General features: G+C 37.0%; 1 protein-coding gene across 1 annotated transcript in view; it reads right to left on the bottom strand.

The window, feature by feature from the left end:
* LOC122280448 (nuclear pore complex protein NUP107) overlaps nucleotides 1-22,426 on the bottom strand; it is a 34,508-nt gene that overhangs the window by 2,508 nt on the left and 9,574 nt on the right. The window contains exons 5-21 of the mRNA XM_043091351.1: nucleotides 21,795-21,826; nucleotides 21,542-21,667; nucleotides 19,676-19,834; nucleotides 19,086-19,178; nucleotides 18,840-19,007; nucleotides 18,271-18,369; nucleotides 11,227-11,462; nucleotides 11,074-11,131; nucleotides 9,846-9,934; nucleotides 9,123-9,254; nucleotides 8,655-8,777; nucleotides 7,185-7,283; nucleotides 6,891-7,079; nucleotides 6,340-6,514; nucleotides 6,093-6,249; nucleotides 5,683-5,885; nucleotides 4,759-4,894 (exon numbers count right to left, since the gene is read on the bottom strand). Of these exons, the coding sequence (XP_042947285.1) occupies nucleotides 4,759-4,894; nucleotides 5,683-5,885; nucleotides 6,093-6,249; nucleotides 6,340-6,514; nucleotides 6,891-7,079; nucleotides 7,185-7,283; nucleotides 8,655-8,777; nucleotides 9,123-9,254; nucleotides 9,846-9,934; nucleotides 11,074-11,131; nucleotides 11,227-11,462; nucleotides 18,271-18,369; nucleotides 18,840-19,007; nucleotides 19,086-19,178; nucleotides 19,676-19,834; nucleotides 21,542-21,667; nucleotides 21,795-21,826 (2,274 nt within the window). The remainder of the gene's footprint in view (nucleotides 1-4,758; nucleotides 4,895-5,682; nucleotides 5,886-6,092; nucleotides 6,250-6,339; nucleotides 6,515-6,890; nucleotides 7,080-7,184; nucleotides 7,284-8,654; nucleotides 8,778-9,122; nucleotides 9,255-9,845; nucleotides 9,935-11,073; nucleotides 11,132-11,226; nucleotides 11,463-18,270; nucleotides 18,370-18,839; nucleotides 19,008-19,085; nucleotides 19,179-19,675; nucleotides 19,835-21,541; nucleotides 21,668-21,794; nucleotides 21,827-22,426) is intronic.

Raw genomic sequence — 22,426 nt, forward strand, 5'->3', positions numbered from 1 at the left:
GGACCACTTGACAAGGTGAAACAGCTCATTGCCTATTCCTCCCCCACAAGAAGCCCCTCTAAAGCTTCTCAAAATGGTGAGCTACTCCCACTGGCAGAGGGAATAGAGATAAGTAATACATGGGAAGGTTTAAAAAAGTACTCTCTTATTTTTATAAGTAAGAGATAAATATTATTGATATGAATGAGATAGGCATAAGCCGTGTACACCGAAAGTATACAGAAAAAGACCTAAATACATTCTAACTTTGCTGAATTAAAGACAAAAAATCATGAACGTTGTCCCCATTTAGTACAATAGCGGAAAACCAAAGCAGTAAAGTGTGGAGAAAAAAATTCTTCAGCTCCTCCCTTGTACGTTCCTTATCATCAAAACAACGCGCATTCCTTTCTCACCAAATACACCACATGATACATAACAGAATCATATTCCACACCGCAGCCACTTGAGGACGACCTAGTAGCTTCCTCCAACAACCCAACAAATCCACCACCCTCGAGGGCATCACCCAAGAAACATCCACCCTTTGAAAGATCTCATCCCACAACCCTCTTGCTACCTCGCAATGCAATAGAAGATGGTCCACAGATTCTCCATTTTTTTTGCACATATAACACCAATCTACCACAACACAACCCCTCTTTCTCAAATTATCCATAGTCAAGATCTTCCCAAGAGCCGCATTCCATACAAAAAAAGCAACTTTAGAGGGCACCCAGGTCCGCCATATATTTTTTCAGGGGAACGGAGCATGATCTTGTGTTGTTAAGATTTTGTAATACTCCTTAACCGTGAATTTCTTATTATTAGACCTCCACTTCAATCTATCCCTATGTGTCGAAGGCAACACCCTGGAGTATAGTAAGCTGAAAAACTCTGCAACAATGGCTAGTTCCCAGTCATGAAAATTCCTACTACAAAGAATATTCCACTAGTGGGAGCCATTTGAGAAGAGTCGCATATCCGCCTCCGAAGCCTCTCTATTCAAAGCAATACTATAAAGAGCCGGAAATACCCTTTTCAATGCATGATCTCCACACCACACATCCCGCCAAAAACTTATGCGGATGCTCTCACTTGCTACAAAACAAATCTGTTTTTCAAAACATGGCCACCCCCCCCCCCCCCCTTTTTCCTTATAAACTTCCATAAGCCCATGCCATACCCCCCTCTCACTTCATTAGAGCACCACCCACCCCAAGCTGTCCCACGTCTAACATCAATGATTGCTTTCCACAAAGATCCCCCCTCCACATGATATCTCCACAATCATTTCCCCAATAACGCTTTATTAAAAGTTCTCAAAGACATACACACTCAACCCCCCATGTACAACAGGGTCACATACTGTCTTCCATTTAACCAGGTGAAATTTCTTCTCCTCCCCCATAACCCCCCATAAGAACGCCCTAAATATTTTCTCGATCCTATTCACCACCCCTACAGGCATAGGAAATAGGGTTAAAAAATATGTAGGAAGATTTGTAAGTGTGCTCTTAATAAGGGTGAGAAGACCCCCTTTCAATAAATACATCCGTTTCCAACCACCCAACCTTCTCTCTATCTTCTCCACCACCCGATCCCAAAGAGCTCTAGCCTTAAAAGTTGCACCCAACGGTAGGCCCAAATACTTCATTGGCAAAGATGATACCTTACACTCCAACGTGCTTGCTAAGCTGAGAATATTTGAGACCGCACCCACTGGAACCATCTCAGACTTCCCAAGATTCACCTTGAGTCCCGACACTACTTCAAAACAACGTAAGAGTGCACGTAGAGTTTGAATCTAGCTAGTATCCGCATCACAAAAGAGAAGAGTATCATCTGCAAATAAAAGATGTGAAATGATAATGGAGTTGCCAGTGCCATTACCCACCTGATAACCAAATAAGAGACCCCCATCCACTGTCGCCTTTACCATCCGACTAAGAGCCTCCATGACTATAACAAACAGAAGAGGAAATAATGGATCTCCTTGTTGCAGACCCCGAGAGCTACTAAAGAAACCAATAGGTGTGCCGTTAACTAGCACTGAGAACCTTGCAATAGAAATACAATGACTCATCCAGGAAATCCACCTCTCACCAAATCCACACCTCCCAAGCAGATATAATAAGAATTCCTAGTTCACATGATCATAAGCCTTTTCCATGTCTAGCTTACATAAAATACCTGGATCTCCCTCCCTCAATCTATGATCTAAGCACTCATTTGCAATAAGCACTGAGTCAAGGATTTGTCTCCCTCGAATAAATGCAACTTGGAAAACATTCCAAATCAATTTCACCTTAAAAGCGCCCCCAATGGGAGATCCAGAAGCTTTATAAAAAGTGATGACACACTATAGCCACGGATACATTCCAACTCGCCAATGCTATCCCCTTTTCCAACTAGAACTAACTCAAAGTTGGCCAAAACGATTTTCAATCCTAAGACAGACTCAAATCATAAGAATAAACTATGCAAATGATGGATATGCTGCTAGATGGCCTTGCAAAAGATCAATGTATCATCAATGAGCACAAGATGACACAGGACAAACACTTCATTCTTCCTGGCCCTCAATGAAAACCTGATAAAATTTCAACAGCTGACAACATTCTGGTTAGTGCCTCCATTTCTACTAGAAAGAGTAATGAACATAAAGAATCCCCTTGTCACAATCTCCAATAGCTTATAAAAACCTGAGGGGTACTATTTATCAAAACTGAAAACTGCACCATAGAAACACAATGAACAATCCATCCCCACCATCTCTCCCTGAAATCGCATACCCTGAATAAATACAAAGAAAGGCCCAATTCATATGGTCATACGGCTTTTCCAAGTCCAGTTAACCCCTGGAATCCTTTATTTGATTATACTATCAAAACATTCATTGACTATCAAGACTGAATCTCAATATCCGTCACCCCTTGATGAATATAATATGAGAGTTGAAAATAATCTTTTCCAATACCACCTATACTCGACTAACTAGGACTTCGAAGATAATCTTACAAACACTTCCAACCAGGCCTTATCTTCTCCGCCTTGGCTACCTTGGGAATAAGGGAAACAAAGTAGCATTGATGCTCTTGTCAAACTTGCCACAACCATGAAATTCATTGCATAAATTCATCAGTCTACTTTGAGAACGTCCCAACAAGACTGAAAGAAAGCTTGTGAGAAAACAGAAAGGCTCAGTAGTCTAATCAACATTCAGATCCCTCACCACCTCGAAAACCCCATTCTCCTCAAAAGCTCACTCCAACCACCCCACATCCTCCTCGCTAATAGAACCAAGACCAAGGCGTCCAGGTTAATCGTTATGAATAGGTTTGGGTAAAAAGACAACAGAAATGTCCTGCACTTCTCAGGTGTGTAAAAAACAACATAAACATCCCACAATTCTCTGGTGTCTAAAAAAACAACATAAATGTCTCACACTTCTCAGGTGTCTGAAGAGAGTTCCCCATCAATAGGTAGGGCATCAATATAATTGTTTTTATTACTCAAGTTGACCATAAGATGTAAAATTTTAGTATTATTGTCTCCCTTCTTGGGCCAAAGAACTCTCATTTTCTGTCTCCAACTAGTTTCCTTTAACAGAATAATCCTTTCCAATTTACGAGAGACCTCATCCCTTCTCATCAATTAGGCCTCACACAAAGGGCGTTCTGCACGAATATCCAACTCATGAGTTCCTCCATAAAGTGTCATTTCCTCTTCCCGCCATGACCAAATACCTCGCTCCATTTCTTAAAATCTAACTTCAAAGCTTTTAATTTGCTATCTAAGATAAGGCTGCAGGTCCTAGAAGCTATAGGACCCCACCAAAGTCGCACCCTATCCACAAAACTTTTAGTTCTTATTCGAATGTTCTCAAACTTTAAAGGACTGTTTGTTTGACACCTTATCAGCACAGACAAGCACCGATGGAAAGTGGCCAAAAAGTAATCTGGAAAGTAGTAAAATGACAAAAAGGAGAAAACATTTTCAAGTAAAACCACTCATTTTTCATTGTTTAGTGAAGATCTGAAACAATATTATGGAAAATATTCATGCGTTTAGTTGGCTAAAAGTCATTTGCATACCGCTACTGCCAATCCATCGAAAATGTCCTCTATAAACATAATATTCCCACAACTCATCACTTTGTAAAAGGTCGTCCTTTTTTAAACAAATAATTGTCACTGATTGAATTCTGCCCCTCCATCTGTGTTAGGTATCCAATTTATTTCCATAGCATCTTATATATTTGGCTACTTTCATCCCATAATAGTATTTCCATATTGGATCCGAAAAAATGAATTGCGTCTCCTTAGAGGAGGTAAGCCATTTTCTGCCTTAAAAGGTTACTTTTTCATGATTGACAATAGTAACTAGCAGCCAAACACCAAGAAGCACAAAAAAATTTCAGAAAAACCAATTTTTGGTGGAAACAAGGGTAGTCTGAGAAGAATTATCAGCTTCCCCTAAAGTAAAGAAAAAAACAGTCTATGTTGCCATTGTTCCTTAAAAAAGAACCATGCTCACACATGGCTTGTCAACTGACTATAGAAATCAATGCTTCATAACAGCAAAAAATAGCAACCCACATACAAACTTTTTTTTTTTGGATCGGTAAATAAGATTTTATTGGTCATAGGAATTAGGCAAAAGCCAAAGTACACAGGTCATGATGTACAAGAGCAACGCCTAGGAGTGAAGTTCTAGTGATACAAGAGCAACCCACATGCAAACTTACCAAGTTTGTACCACTATAGTGCCTCTTACCTTTGAAGCCAGCAGCCATAACAGTACTGAGTATGCCACCATCTTCCTGTGGCCCAATTCCATCACCTGCTACTGCCAAGCAGCGTAGTACAACCTCAATGCAGTAATTATCCCTCGTCGATATGGAGATGTTCACCTGCCCAGAAATGTTCAGAATGTGAGCGAAAGCAAATAATATCAAACAAAAATATAAACAGTGTTGATACGTTAAAATTTTGGTTGCCAAAGGCCAACAAGGATTTATGCAGAGTGTAGGCTTAGGCTTTAGCATGAATTACATTTTCTAAGGTGAGGTACAGAGCCAGGACAAGATTTCTCGGTTGAATTTCTGTAAGATGTTAGGTAATGTAAAATTGATTAGGTTAGTCTGTTTCATTAGTAATGTATGAAAGATAATAATCATATACATTTTCATTGTTCTTGGCCATGACTACTTCATTCCTCAATGAGTACATTTATTGTTGGTTATCGCTGAGCCCAATGAATACTATTTAAAGGTTATGCTTTTTTTTAATTGGTAAACAAAATTTTATTGATCATAAGAATAGGAAAGAATCCAAGTATACGGGACATAACCAAGAGCATAGCCTAAACGTGCTAGTTTAGCGATACAAAGAATTCATGAAAAGTCATGCCATTAAAATCAACTGAATGATAAAAGAAAAAAATGTAGTTTTTTATTTTTTAAAAGTCTATATAAATAAAGCCAAACGGATTCTTTATACTCAAGGTTGATCTACTTCTACCTATTGTGATATATGACCTCCTGGAATGAGCCATAATTTGACTATCATTTTCCAGCGTCAAAGAAAAATGAAGACTAACGAAAACATACCCGTAGCATCGCCTCAATACCAAAAAAAAATTTATTTTTTCACTTTATTTCCCATCAGTTGTCACCCACAGCAAAAAAATTAAGCATACCATTAGTTGCCGATTTAACACAACTTCCTCGCTCACTGAAGAGTAAAGGGCACTTGTTAAAGTAGTGCACATTGTGGCATCTGGAGACATACATTCACCAGTTGGAAGGCAGAGCATTGCTGTGGCATGCAATTCTAGAAATAAAGGCTCTTCTGATTTATATATATGATCTTCAGTTGCAGCCAACCAAGGATTTCCTTTTCCTAGAGAAAGCAGTTAAAAAAGATAATTTAACGAACTTCTTAAAAGTAAGTATTATGAGTCTGAATCCACCATTCTTGACGGAAATTATACCACAAAAGAACATTATTGTAAATTCAGAATAAAAGGTTGGCCTCTACTTTTGCATTCAATAAAAAGATAGTCAATTCAACTTTTTTTTTTTAAGTAAGATAGTCAATTCAACTTACTTAGTAGAAGTGAGAGAGATGCATTCAGTGTCTCTTTGGCCGCTAAAATGGCTCTTTGTTTTTCCTCCTGTGAGAGTTCTAGGGGTGAAACCTCCGCATTCTCCAATTCAATTTTGAGCCAATTCCGATATGTTGCGTCACAAGAGTAATACTCACTCTATACAATATTAAAATGCAAATTATTGTGCGGAACTATATTAAAGCAAGCTAAAAAATATCCAACTAAATGAGTAAGAATGAAGCAAACCCAGTCTTGGAACTCTCTCAAATTATCAGAAATATCATAATCCTCCAACATATCATGATTTTCTGAAAGCTGCTTCAAAGGTTCAGCAAGAAGACTGAGTAACGTGTGCGCACCAATAGGCACTGCTGGCACTCTCCACATGGAAATCAGAGCAAACTCCCTGAATAATATATTGCTATAGAAAAAAGCCAAAGGTTAGATTCCGGAAAATCAAGTGAGACAATATAAGAACAATAAAGGTTGTAATAAAGTCATGGCAGAAACCTATCTTCCAGAATAACACCCCAAAAACCAGTATAAGATTCTCATTCTGTTTCTTCATATTTAATTAACACGTGAGGTACACAATTCTCCTGGAATTAGCTTACGTGAGCCAGCCAGAACAAAAGATGCTAATCAACAAATTCTATCAAACAGCTATTAATCCTTGCAATAACCTGTACACTGGGGCATCACCCTTATTGTTCTTATAGCATATAACAATTTATTGTAACATAACATAACAATAATATTTTATTATACATCCAACTATATAAGTTCAAATCAACTACCTATGTATTAGGGCTCGCAAAAGAAGTTTTGTGCTAACATCCTTAACATCGGCAATTGTGGATGGGGGTGTAAAGCAGAGCCATTGGATAACCATAGCTTTTTGAAGACCCTGCTGCCGGTGTTGTTCTAGTACATCTGATAACTTATCATATTTACCAATTTTGATCTCCCGAGATCTTGACAAAACCCTGCTTAAAAAATATTAGAAATTCTTTTAACAGTATACAGAAATAACATCATTTGCGTTCTTTTTGCCTCAAAACTCCAAGAAACTGTTGAAGAGATACTAATACCTCTCAATAATTTCCTCAAAACTGCCTTTTGAATCATCCCCAGGAGAAAATGGTAAGTACTCCATGGCAGAAAGGAAGATCTTATATTTGACATGCACCCTGTTGGCATTCCAAAAACTATAATATAAAACATTCACACAAAACAGAATAAGGAAAAAGGAATACTTCAGATGCAACTAGATACACCACTATAAGATGACAATCCTAGTCATTGTAAATTGAGCATCTCTTAGACACATGCACCACTGTTGCATATTCAACCAGAATTTCAACAACAGTAGTATACTGACAGTGACTCCAAAACTTTTTCCCCTCTCTTGGGGAAGGAGTTGGCTATGATTCAGCTATAAACCCTTTCCCCTCCCTCTCAGAGCAACTGTTCTTTGGTTTCAGCAGAAGAATCGGCATTACACTGTGCATTGTGCTCAAAGGTGCATTACAGTAATTGAAGTTGGTTGGCATTTGGCATTGATCCCACCAACTAAAGTGTTTAGTTCATAAAACCAATTAAGGCACAATTCTTATTACTCTGTGCTTGCCATCATCCTCCATCATCTATGCAGGAAACAATATTTTCTACCAAAAAAATAAAAGAAAAAGTATTAAGAAAAAATGCATGACGTCAAAGTACTATCAAACAAAATCGAGTTTTTTTTTCTTTTTATATGTTTCCCTATGCCTACCACATATATTATTTTGTATTATACAGAAACATAGATAAATAAAAGTACACAGCGAGGAAATAAAAGAATGAAACTAAAAGCTCAAAGCTCAAAGCTAGACCACAGATAATGTAAAGTTGACATAACACAGGCATCTCATTTTGTGGATATGCCTGATGGTCAAGGGTATCGTGTCAGAACATTGTCTATGGAAGTCTTGGAAGACAATTTAGATCCACTCATTTACGCATACAACTTATCTCCTTCAGAACTGGGACAAATATATACCATGACAGGTCTCAAAGTTTATTGCCATTTATGTGTTTTGAATCTAATATATGCATATCCGAAAATCAGGACAGATCCGATTTTCAAAGTAGATGAAAGGCACAGTGAGTCACAAATGTAAGACAACAGATTGTTGACGCGTAAAATGAGATTAGTAATCCCACTTTACTCCACTTGGGCCCAGTCAGGATAAGATAATACAAGTGCCCAGAGACAATATGTTCTTGACATATATCAGTTGCCATTGTCATCCCTTATCTTCTGCTTAACTGTCTTAGGGTTGGTTTCTGAACATTCTTTGAACACAAGTATTGGAAAGAAAACTGCACAACCCCCTCCCTTTAGAAAAATATATCACTCTTCAAAATATCGCCCTCAATTTCTCATCACATAAAATTATTAGGCAATCTATAAATTCAAATCTTAGTGCTATGATTTTATTTTTGAAAAAAAAAAAAAAAAAAAAAAAAAAAAAAAGGCAGAGATGAGAAGCACAAACTTGATAAGAAGTTATTTATACCCGCTGTTCAGCCTCAGTTCCATCATATGCACAAAGAGGTCAATGCAACGGTGATGTGCAAGCTGAGAAGCATATATGCCCACTAACTCCTCATGTTGCTTTGAAAAAAGAAACATTGCATACCTGAAACCAGAAAAGACAACGATATAAATGAAAAACAAGGTAAAATTCTGTTAGTACAACTGTACAAACATAATAATCCTTCATAAACCACTTATGCACATGGTCAAATTGCATGCATTTTTATCAATCAAAGAGGAAAAAACCAGAAGAAGCTTTGATCCTTTTTGTTACCAGTAGTCATAAGCCTGCAAAATATCCTACTACATGAGCTCATTTGTTTTCCTGCTAAAAATCTAGTTACTGGTTATCTGCTCCCTAGTTGCAGCATCATGCTTATATGATTCACTAAGTTATCTTGGTCCTTGGTTTACGTATTTTTAGGTAACACAACTTCAAGCTACTTACATGTGTAGAATGAGATCACCAACATTCATTATTTTCTCTCTGAAAGCATCCTTCATTTCGTCGGCAAGTAAATGTCTCAGTACAAGAACTAGGTGTGCGCCAAATCGAATCATTTGGGGATCTCCATGAGGCCTGACAGGAACCACATTACCCATTGGTCAATCAACTTAATCTGAACAGATTCAAATATTCTACGAAAGTTTACAAGCACATATTTGTTCCCAGACAGACAGAACAATAAATATAGCAAATCAATGAATCAAAACAGAAAAAAAAAATTTTTGATAGTTAATAAGAATTTTATTACCAAGATTGGCACAGCCCAAGTACACAGGAAGTATACAAAGGAAATACCTACTACACACTAGAAAGCATCCTTACAAAGATCCTAGCCCACAAACGGAAAATTCACTCAGTGAACCACCAAAAGGAAGAGAACCAAAATAGATCAATTTCAGTATCAAAAAGTTTGATGATCTATTTAAGAATTTGCTTTCAAACACTTTACCTTCTTTTAACCATCATTTGAAGCGACTTTCAGTAGGTAGGAATGAAAACAGACCTTATCATTATCATCAGTATGCAGCCATACAAGAGGTCACCAAAAGTTGGAAGGTTCATATTAATAGATAGGTTGGTTGGAACAACAGAAAGGACATTACACAATTAATTTGTGCACACCAATCTAGCAGACAGATAAAGGGACCCAACACTTGGCATTACCTGAATACATTGTGGTCATCTTCTGAAGGCGCTATCCACGACCATATAAGGTCCAGTAGGCGTGGTACATCCCCTAACATCAAAATCATCTGTGAAGCATTGTGTGGTTAAAGAAAACAGCCAATGAAAGTTAATCAAAATGAGAAGAAAACCTGTCTCTTTCCTTTGAAATATTAGAATAACATAGAAAGGACCTAAAGTAATGCACAAAAATATAGAGCCACTGCTGAGCTAAGTGCTATCTTTGATATGCAAGGAGGTGAAGAAAGACACATTTCAATCATATAAAAAATCCTCTCTAATTCACTTAATAACATTTTTTTTATAGTTAATTCACTTAATAAAATCCTAATCAAAATGCCAATGTTAATTCTTTTAGGTGCCGTTTGATCCGTTTGGATAGTGACTTGAGATGAAAGTTGAATAAAATATTATTAGAATATTATTTTTTAATATTATTATTGTTTTGGGATTTCAAAAAGTTGAATTGTTTATCACATTTTGTGTGGAAAATTTGGAAAAGTTGTAATGATGAGATGAGATGAAACACTTTCACTATCCAAATGGGGCCTTAGTCTCTTATAGTTACTATTTCCAAGTCACCCTCACATGAATGCATGCTTAATGAGAGAGACAACAGCATTTTTTGGGTTAAATTTGAGGGTACTACCTTTTGAAATAAAAGGAAACTGATGAGGAAATAACTTAAGAAAGCAGGAGGTTCCTATATATCTTTGCATTGCAATCTCATAGGGATTTGTCCAGCTACATTCAGCCGCAGATCATTTTAAGTGAATCATTCTACACTTCTTTAGGGCAAAACCATCTAAACAATTGTACTTACGCCATGCCTATTTCAACATCAATAAAATATCTTCACACTTATAAAAAAAACATCTAAACAGTGAAAGGAGGATAATCAGCCAGCACCTTCAACAGCCAGTGGGACAAATGCTGCCATACCCCCATAGTGAGTGTGTATAGGTGGTAAATGGGATCCCACATTGCTTGAAAGGGAGAAATTCTTGCTCTTCATACTAATTCCAAAGAACTCCGATTGTACCATTGACTAGTCTTTTTAGTATATGTGACTTGGGCCTCCTTTAGGCCATTATAGATGCCAGCAGAAATTTAATTTCAGATTCAACGATGATCAGGCAGGGCAGGATGAAGCAAGTAACAGGGATTATCCAGCTAAATTAAACTAAATACTCTTCTTCAGAAATACCTCAATTTGACGTTGCTGCTCTTTGCATCCTCGAGCAACACTTTCATGCACTGTTTCCCTAATCAGAAATATATTTTTAAACCAAAAGATTAAACAGATTAAACATTACTAAAGAGAAAGGAACTCAATATTTGAATGAAAATTGCAATATACGTTGAATGAAGCTTCTGAAGAAGAGCAGAAAGTTGTCGTGGCTGCTGGTTCAGAACTTGGACTGGCCAACTTTCCGACCCATCTGGAGGCCGATGACCGCCATCAATATTTCCAGGACTTCCATCAGCTACATCTCCAAAACGGCTCATCTGATCCACTCTCCCGGGTTGTAGATGAGCTAGTTCCAAATCCACCTGAACATCTAGACAGGATTTTGCCATCGCCCAGCATGCAGACTGCATCGATATTGTGTAGAAAATTTCAAAAAAGCTTCCAGCATTGAAAGTAGTCGTAAAGAACACGACAGCAAATCATTAATAGGATCAGAAACCTAAAAATAATCCATGACAATACCTCAAACACAAAGCAACAAGATACAGCAAACATCAAAAAATTAAAATGTCTCAAAATTTTATAGAAAGCACTAAGATTTTCAGTAAAGTGAAATTTGTGGCATAAAAATCTAATCAAAGGCAGATCACCAACTTGATGACCCCAAAATGAAGGATCCACATGTCCACGCTTTTTTTTTCTTTTTTTATAAGTAAAACATGTCCACAATATCTTGGTACACAACCATATTTAGTTGCCGATTACACCCAAACAATTTTCTCTCTCCTAGTACCTTGACAACCCACTATTTTACATGCATACTAAGTGAACAGAAATCATCCATTCTCACTCATCAACAAATTCGATGCATACAATGAATCATTGCTTCAAAAGCAGGAAGATTCTTTTCTTTTTTTTATAGTTAATAAGAGATTTTATTCCAAGTAAATAGGCATAGCCCCAATACACAGGATGTATACAAGTGAGTACACCTAAATACATGCTAAAGCAAAACAGAACTAAAATAAAACATTACAACTGTTCCCATCCCTTACAGCATTCTTCACCCAAAAACTTAAAGTGCTAAAGAACAAGATTCATTGTGGTGTTAAAATTATACAATAAGCGATTAGTCAGCAAACCTTTTCAAAAACTGCTTCAGCAGTTCTATATCAGCAAACCCAAGATATAGAATCATAGTCTAAAATATCAGCATACAACATAAATTAAACAGATATGATCACCAATGGAGGACATTCATTTGAGTAGGAATAATGCCACTTTTGTTCCTCTATTCTAGTTTAAATGGATAAACATGACTTCTGCAGTCTTAAACATTTAAATTGCTTCCTTATCAAAAATACATTTGAATTGTTTCACATAGCTTATGGAACATACCACATATTAGACAAAACCAGGCCCTTGCACACATCACATATTGATGCAAGAGAGCACTTTGACCATGAAACCAGCCTCATTAGACCTTTTTTATATGAAGTGAAGCCAAGGCAAGGCCCTTTGGGCATACCTACTTGTCAATGTAAAAACAATTATCAGGGAAACATGCTTCTATAAAGCTTCAGCTTCCACGAAATCATTCTTTTTTTATCAGTAAACAAAATTTATTGAGCATAAAATAGACAAAAGGCCCAAGTATACAGCACATATACAAGAGTGTTGCCTATGCATTTGATTGATGCTTATTATACAACAACAACAAAAGAACTACCCAGTTAGTTATCTATTGAACTAAAACATATTATAGTTACGAGAAGGTAACAAGGCTAAATCCCTTTTTTGGCAAGTCCCAGTTCAACTTTTCATAAAGGGAAAACAGAAGATTTGGGTTCAAAGGGTACCAGCTAGGAATTTCACCTCAGTTTCAAATATTACTTCTTTGCCTTCTGTCTAACAGTAGAGGTACCACTTGCCTCATAAACCCCAAACTTTTTTGGGTCAAACCTTAAACCCTCCCTAAAATAGGAGAAGTAATACCATTAAGCTACACAACCATCAGTAAAACTCAAGAACCTAAAAATATAGACCATTAAATTGGAAACATAAGCAGGCTGCTGACTGTTATCAAACACAAGCATGCACACACAAAGACTTGACCCTAACAAAAGGAAGAAATTTTTTCAGTTTTAAATCAGTTTTGATTGCTAATGAATGCTTAGATAGTCGGGTCAGGGAAGGTGTACCGGGAGTTCTTTGCAAGCTAGATATGGAAAAGGTGTACGACCATGTGAATTGGGATTTTCTTTTCTACATGCTCCGAAGATATGAGTTCAGGGATAGGTGGTGTGGATGGGTTAGTGTATCGACTGCCCGGTTTTCAGTGTTAGTAAATGGACAGCCTTGTGGTTTTTTCAAAGTTCGAGAGGTTTGAGACAGAGGGATCCGTTATCTCCTTTTCTCTTTGTTATTGTTATGGAGGCGCTGAGCCGAATGGTGGAGGCTGCAATTAGAGGGGGGGTTTCTTTCCGGTTTTTCAATGGGAAATGCTAACAACAGAATTATCTTGATTTCCCATTTACTCTTTGCTGATAACACTCTTATTTTTTGTGATGCTGATTTTGAGCAGATTCAAGCTTTGAGGGCCGTGTTGTTATGTTTTGAAGTTGTCTCAGGTCTTAAGGTGAACTTGGGAAAGTCAGAGACAGTTCTGGTGGGGGCTGTGCATGATATCAACAGCTTGGCGGAACTTTTGGGGTGTAGAGTTGCTTCTCTTCCTATGAAATATCTTGGGCTTCAGTTGCGGGTGTCTTTCAAGGCTAAGAATATTTGGGATGGAAGCGTCTATCACAATGCTTAGCTTGTAATTAGGTTTACTTCTTGTATACTCCCTGTGCACCTGAGCTATGCCTAATTACGTGGATTAATAAAAAAATTCTTACTTATAAAAAAAAAATATATTTGGGATAGGGTTGTAGAGAAGATTTAGAAAAGATGGGCGAGTTGGAAGCAGCTATAATTATCAAAAGAGGGCAAAATCACTCTTATTAAAAGTACCCTATCTAATCTCCCCACTTATTTTCTTTCTTTATTCCCATTACCGATAGGTGTGGCAAATCGTATTGAGAAGTTATTTAGAGCATTTTTGTGGGGTGGTATGGGAGAAGAGAAAAAGTTTCATCTTGTGAATTTGAATAGAGTTTGTTGTCCTATCGTTAATGGAGGATTGGGGGTTTGTAATTTGAGTAGTTCTGTTTTTGTGATAAGAGATAAATATTATTGATATGAATGAGATAGGCATAAGCCATCTACACCAGAAGTATACATAAGAACACCTAAATACATTCTAACTGCGATGAATTAAAGACAAAAAATCAAGAGCGTTGTCCCCATTTTGTACAATAGCAGAAAACCAAAGCAATAAAGTGTGGAGAAAAAAATTCTTCAGCTCCTCCCATGTACGTTCCTTATAATCAAAACAACGTGCATTCCTTTCTAACCAAATACACCACATGATACATAACGGAATCATCTTCCACACCGCAACCACTTGATGACAACCTTGCAGCTTCCTCCAACAACGCAACAAATCCACCACTCTCGAAGGCATAACCCAAGGAACATCAACCTTTTGAAAGATCTCATCCCACAACCCCCTTGCTACCGCATAATGCAATAGAAGATGGTCCACAGATTCTCCATTCTTTTTGCACATATAACACCAATCTACCACAACACAACCCCTCTTCCTCAAATTGTCCGTAGTCAAGATCTTTCCAAGAGCAGCATTCCATACAAAAAAAAAAAAAAAGCAACTTTAGATGGCACCCTAGACTTCCATATGTTTTTCCAAGGGAACGGTGTATGATCGTGTTATCAAGATTTTGTAATACGCCTTAACCGTGCATTTCTTATTATTAGACCTCCACTTCAATCTATCCCCTATGTCATAGGCATCCCCTTGGAGTATAATAAGCTGAAAAAATCTAATACAATAGCTAGTTCCCAATCATAAAAATTCCTATTAAAAAGAATATTCCACTAGTGAGAGCCATGCGAAAAGATTCGCATATCTGCCAGTGAAGCCTCCATATTTGCTACAATACTCTAAAGAGCCGGAAACACCCTTTTCAATGCATGATCTCCACACCACATATCCCGCCAAAAATTGATACTGTTGCCCTCACCTACTACAAGACAAATCTGTTTTTCAAAACATGGCCACCCCCTCCTTATAAACTTCCATAAACCCACGCCATACCCCCCTCACTTCATTAGAACACCACCCACCCCAAGCCGCTCCATATCTAACATCGATGATTGCCTTCCACAAGGATTCCCCCTCTGAATGATATCTACATAGCCATTTCCCCAATAACGCTTTATTAAAAGTTCTCAAGTCACACGCTCCCAACCCCCCCCCCCCCCCCCCCGGTACAACTAGAGCATATATTGTCTTCCATTTAACCAGGTGGAATTTCTTCTCCTCCCCCATACCCCCCCATAAGCAATGGCAGAGTCAGGAATTTACTCTAGGAGGAGCCAAACAAAACTAGAACAATATATATAAAATATTTTTTTTGTTCTACTTTTATACAATTTTTTTTACGATATATAATAATCTGATAGGAAGATTTATAATAAAAATAAAATACGTTTAATACAACTTACATATTAAAAAAGTATTTGATATGTCAATAACAATATATCATTAAAATAATATAAAAACATCCATACAAATATATTAAACAAAAGAAATACAGAGTGTCTAAAATTGTAACTTGCGTTCTTTTAAACAAATAAAATCATCAAGTATTAAATTTTATATGAGATGAGATTTATTTCTTTCATTTTTATATCAGATTAAATTTTATGGAGAGGCTAAAATAATTTTTAGAGGGGGAGCCAATACATGATAAATTAATATTATTTTATTAAATTAAAAAATTAACATATATAGTTTTTTTTTTTCCAAATTTATAGGGGGGACCATGCCCCAACGTGGCTCTACCACTGCCCATAAGAACACCCTAAATAGTTTCTTGATCCTATTCACCACCCCTATAGGCATAGGAAATAGGGATAAATAATATTTAGGGAGATTAGTAAGGGTGCTCTCAATGAGGGTGAGATGGCCCCCTTTCGATAAATACATCCGTTTCCAACCAACCAACATTTTCTCTATCTTCTCCACCACTCCATCCCAAATAGCTATAGCCTTAAAAGTTGCACCCAACGGTAAGCCCAAATATTTCATCGGCAAAGAGAACACCTTACAATCCAAAGTGTTTGCTAAGCTGAGAATATTTGAAACTGCACCCACTGGAACCATCTCAGACTTCCCAAGATTCATCGAGTCCCGACACTGCTTCAAAGCAAAGTAACGGTGCTCGTAGAGTTTGAATATGGCTAATATATGCATCACAAAAGAGAAGAGTATCGTTTGAAAATAAAAGATGTGAAATGATAATAGAGTCACCAGTGCTACTGCCTACCTGATAACCGAATAAGAGACCCCCATCCACAGCTGCCTTTACCATCCGACTAAGAGCCTCCATGACTATAACGAACAGAAGAGGAGATAATGGATCTCCTTGGCGCAGACCCCGAGAACTATTAAAGAAACCAGTAGGAGTGCCGTTAACTAGCACTAAGAACCGTGCAGTAGAAATACAGTAACTCATCCAAGAGATCCACCTCTCACCAAACCCACATCTCCCAAGCAGATATAATAAGAATTCCCAGTTCACATGATCATAAGCCTTTTCCATGTCTAACTTACAAAGAATACTTGGCTCTCCCTCCCTCAATCTGTGATCCAAGCACTCATTTGCAATGAGCACTGAGTCAAGGATTTGTCTCCCACGAATAAATGCGTTTTGTGACTTGGAGATAATCCATTCCATCACAGGGCTTAACCAGTTGGCAAGCACCTTCGAAATTATTTTGTATATACCACTAACCAGGCTTATAGGACGAAAATCCTCAATAATCGACGCCCCTTGTTTCTTGGGAATAAGAGTTTTTTTTTTAATGCATTTAAGTAGTTTTAATAAGGATTTTTTGGGAAAGTGGTTGTGAAGGTATCAAATGGAAGGGGAATCGATGTGGAGGGAGGTTATTGATCGTAAGTATGGGAGTGGTTGGGGAGGTTGGTGTTCAAAGGAGAGTAGGGTGACTTATGGTGTGAGTCTTTGGAAATTTATTAGAAAGGGATGGGACAATTTTGTGAAACAAATTAAGTTCGAAGTTAGAGGGTTCAAGAATTCGTTTTTGGGTTGATGTGGTGAGTGTGCTCTTTTTAGAGCTTTTCCGGCTATTTTTCGAATGGTTGCAAATCAGCAGGCTTCCTTTTCAGATTTGTTGATTCATTTTATGGTGCTGTGCAATGGAATGTTAGTTTAGAGCTGTTCAGGATTGGGAACTTGATGAGGTTGCAAAGTTTTTCAGTTTATTGTATTCTCTGGATATTGGAGGAGATGAGAGGGATTGAATGTTATGGAAGCATACATAGAGTAAAAAGTTTTCGATTCGGTCATATTATAAGGTGCTGACGGTTCAGCATCACACTTTTTTTCCGTGGAAGAGTATTCGGAGAGTTTTTGTGCAGTGCAAAGTGTCCTTTTTCACTTGGACAGCATCACTAGAGAATACTTTGACGATTGACAATTTGAGGAAGCGTGGCATGATTGTTATGGAGTGGTGCTTTATGTGTAAGAAAGATGGTGAATCAGTGGATAATTTACCTTTACATTGTAAGGTGGCTAAGGCGTTATGGGATGGTGTGTTTAGTAGAGCTGGGCTGTTTTGGGTAATGCCTAAGAAAGTGGTGGACTGGCTTGCTGGAATAGGCCTCATAGTTGTTCTCAAGTGGCAGCGGCGTGGAAGATGATTCCTTTGTGCATCATGTGATGTATTTGGATAGAAAGGAATGAGCGGTGTTTCACAATAAGGAGCGTGCTGTAGAGGAAATCTGGAAATTCTTTGTGTTCTACTTGCTTCAGTGGTTTTCAGCTATTGTACTTAATGGAGGGTCATGAGTTTTTGTTTTCTTTTCTTGATACTAGAATGTAATTAGGTGCTTCTTTTGTATACTTCCTGTGTACATGGGTTTCACCTATTTCATTCGATGAATAAATTTTTCGTACTTATCAAAAAAAAAAAGAAGAAAAAAACCTACTAAACATTCATAAACATAAATTTAATAATCAATGCAATTAAAAGTTGACCACGGGCATAAACATAGGGAGAAAATACCTCCCAGTCTGTGCAGATTGGAAGCATGCGCTTTAAATTGCCACATTGTGCTGCATATACAGCTGCTTCAAATTTACCACCATCTTGCTCCGCAATTTTCTTCAAAAAACAAAGATGGAGAAGCCAGTCCACCAATGAATGAATGGATGGATGAGAACTTACAAGAGCTAATATCATTAAGCTAAGAATGTCTAGAATTTAAGGCATAACCACATAAAGGGAAATAGAGCATAGAAAACAGAATTTGTTTTTAATAAGTAAATGAATATTATTAATAAGGATAGGCATAGCCCAAGCACACAAGTTGGTAGCACAGAAAACAGAATTAAAAACATGGAAAAATATAGTTGCAAGCATAGTTGTGCACTAATCTGTGCACCAATATGATGTGATTGGTCAAAAAATAGATTTGATTGAAAACAGTGTTAATTTAAATTTTAAGTATGAATAAATCAGTATTGGTACACAGATTAGTGCGTAACTGTGCTTGTATGTAGCAAAACTCAAAAAACATATTGGCTTCACCTAAAAATGCAAGAAATTTCTCTGATGGTGTCCTTATAACCTACCTCAGATGCACAGTAGGAAGCCCATTTCCAAAGACGCCATTGGTGTCCTGGGCCACTTTCCAGTTCAATGGCTTGCAAAATCCTACTCTTTCCATTATTCACCAGGGATTCAACAGAAGGGAAAAGGTCCAACCCTCCAAATGGGCACAATGTTGCAGCTCTCCATGGCTTCCAAAATGCTACCATGTATCAGAACAGCACCAAGAAACAAAAACTGTAACCTAGTTAATACAGAACATTTCTCACCTGTCCGGCTGACCGGCAAAGATCACATGCTTCTTCCAGTCTTCCAGCCCTTAGAAGAGTCCAGACATCTTCCAAAAGAGATTCATCTTGTTTCTGTTGAGCCAAGACTGATATTGGTGAATTTAAGGAAAATACGTATGCATTCAGAAGTATAAATTTCAAATTTTAAGAGTTCCAAATCATGAAAATTACATCAAAATAATTACTTTCAGATTAGACACCAGAAATTCAGCATTGTCTTGTGCCCTCCAGTAACATCACGCCCAAAAGGGCTGTTGTGCATTTTCAATAGCATCGTTCAAACATATTCCTATTCATATTCAATAAATACAAAGGAAATAAAATATAAATAGAAGCAACGCCAGATTGTAATGAGCTGAGTTGCCATTACTTTCATCTCTCTTCCTATTTCTAATTTAGGTGTTCCTCATGTATACTACCTGTGTACTTCAGCTATCTATTCTTCTGGCACTTTTTACTAAAATCATCAATTACTTATCAAAAAAACATAACATCACTATTAGTGAAAGATGATAGCGTAAATGTAGACAGGCTTTGCAGAAGTTTGTAAGACAATAACAAGTGCGTACTTTGTCATCAGGTAGCTGATGAGCATGTTCACGAGTTGGAGCATCAAAATCCAAGTGATTAATGGTATTTCTATTGGAGGCTCCTTTCTTAAGATACCGTTGAGTATGATGCCAAACACCAGAGCTGGGTAGATAGGTACCAACATGAGATCCTCGCACCTGAAAATCTTGATGAATTCCCATGTCAAACAGTAAAAATGAACTCTTGACTGATATTTTTATAAGTAGAAATTTAACAAAGAACCATTACTGATAATAACAGAAATGTTATCAAGAAAACAAAAGCATATTTTTACCCAAGAAAGAATGCAACAGAGACCACTGTTGCATGATACTAATTAAAAAGTTTGCACACCAATGGGAACAAGAGAAATACCAAAACGGAAGGGTGGATGGCAAAAGTCACAAAGTTGGGGGAACCAATAGATTTCATCCTGACTTTTACCCTAAGTTTAAAATTCAAGAATAATTGACAATACAAAGGATATCCTGCGAAACATATCACCAAAAGATTGGATTTTGGAAGATCTGCTCAACTGCCATACAAACTAAAGTCAACCACAAGTATATTTTCTGGCCTTAATATTTTTTATAATTTTTATAAGAATCTTGTCAGATATAGTAATATTTATTTTTTACTTATCAAAAAAAAATTATGTTTATTTTTTTGATAGGTTAGTAAATATTTATATTTATTGTTGGCTCAACACCTATTACATCCATTTCAACCATCAACCACATTCACATCAAAACTCCCTCATACTTATTTTATAACATGGAATCACCTCAAGGCAGGACCCTCTGGGCCGACCCTTAGGAGCTGGGAAGTAAACGCAATAAAAGGAAAATACTTTAGCCACAGAGGGATTATACAAAAATAAACCCATAAACTGATGTGGCCTATTGGGGTATGTCAGATTATATAGTCACTTTTATTATAAAGTAGATCTAATGGATTTCAAGAAGCCACATCAATTTGTAGGTTTACTTTATGTAATCTCTTTGTGTCTCTAGTAGCTCTCAACACAAAAATACACAATCTCACCCATCAGAACTATGTACCAAGTAATCAAAGGGAACTCTTATTGCGCACTCGAGCCTAGGATGTCTGAGTCTGCAGCTCATCCCATGTCCATCCTTTAAACATTAGGCTGCACCCTCAGAGCAAGAACTCACTCATCCTTTAAACCCAATCAGAACCACAAGTGGACCTTTAGCAATAACTATGCCCAAACTTTAATTTCATAGAGCATCAAAACACCAATTAGGCATGTCATTTCCAGGAAATACCATTGTTTACCTGAACACAACCTAAAATTTGTAATAGCATTACTTATAAAATATATATATTGTAATAGCATTATTTTTCATGATAAAATTGTAAAAGCATTTATATAACCACGATTGCAAAATATTTCACAAGTGTGACAGTAAATTAATGATCAATCATTATTGCAGTATGAACTAGCGATAGTAAAAAAATAGCACACAAAAAATGAATTATTTACAGAGATAGCAATCCTCGGGTCAATCATTTTAATAGTATCAAATTGAATGAATTTTAAATTCTCAAAGGATTTTTAGATGGACATCTCATAACACCGAGTCACCAACCATATATGGCAATGCAACTAAAAGCCCATGAGAAGGGAAAAATGCATAAACAAATGATAACAATAACGATAACAGCAGAAGCAGCAATAATTACAGATCAACGAACTAACAACATGGAAGGCAATTATTCAGCCAGCAAGAAAGACACAAATGCTGTCTAGAAACGGGCCTAACAAACAGACAAGACCATTAATCGGCGAATTGGCAATAACACTCTCAAACCAAACAAAAGAAAGATATAAAATTGATCACCTTGCTTTCCAAATCAAGTGCTTTGGAGGCTAAACCCTCAAGCCATTGAACAATCCGAAGGCACAATTGTGCCGTATGATCATCTGCGACAAACTGGCATGCCTCCAAGTGTGAAGTTTGGGGGTACTGTCACAAGCCAATCACCTTAAATGAGAATCCGACATTTAAAAAATTCAAATAACAGAAAATTTCTTCTTTACAAAATTTGAAAGACTATTCCTATGAAGCAGCACATGCTGGAAAAATGCATTACCAGGATTAGCTCTTTCGGGAGTTCTTCAGACACTGCAAGAAGAACAAAATTGTCATACACTAAAACCAAATATTTCATCTTTAAACTCGGAGTTTAATAAATCTTTGTTTCTGAAGAAATCACAAACAAGATTTCAGAGTAGATCTAAACAGAAACAATATCTCATGGCCAACACATTTGCAAAAAGATATATAGTGGCAGTTATATAATAAAGAGGTTTTGGGATTGCCTACAATTAGTTATGATAGAGCGTAGGCATAGCCAAGTACACGAAACGCATAATGCTATTATTTCAATTAAACAACTCAGAAATCTACACTTCTGAAACATTAACATTTCAAATACGCAGACATGTACAGACACTCCCTACTAAGATTTTTTGATAAATTTTTTTTTTTTTTATAGGTAATAAGTAATTTTATTGAGATAAAGATGGGCATAGCCCAGGTACACTAGAAGTATACATGTGCATACACCTATTTAAGATCTAGAAATAGATACAAGAAAATCATGCAAGCTGAGGCCATTAAAATCTAAAGCAATGGCCCACAAAAACAAAGTCTTCCAAAAAAAACTACGAAAACTCTTCTGAGGAACGTTCATGATCCTCGAAAAGTATCGCGTTTCTTTCA

The sequence above is a fragment of the Carya illinoinensis genome, chromosome 1 (genome assembly GCF_018687715.1).
Source record: "Carya illinoinensis cultivar Pawnee chromosome 1, C.illinoinensisPawnee_v1, whole genome shotgun sequence".
NCBI lineage: Eukaryota > Viridiplantae > Streptophyta > Magnoliopsida > Fagales > Juglandaceae > Carya > Carya illinoinensis.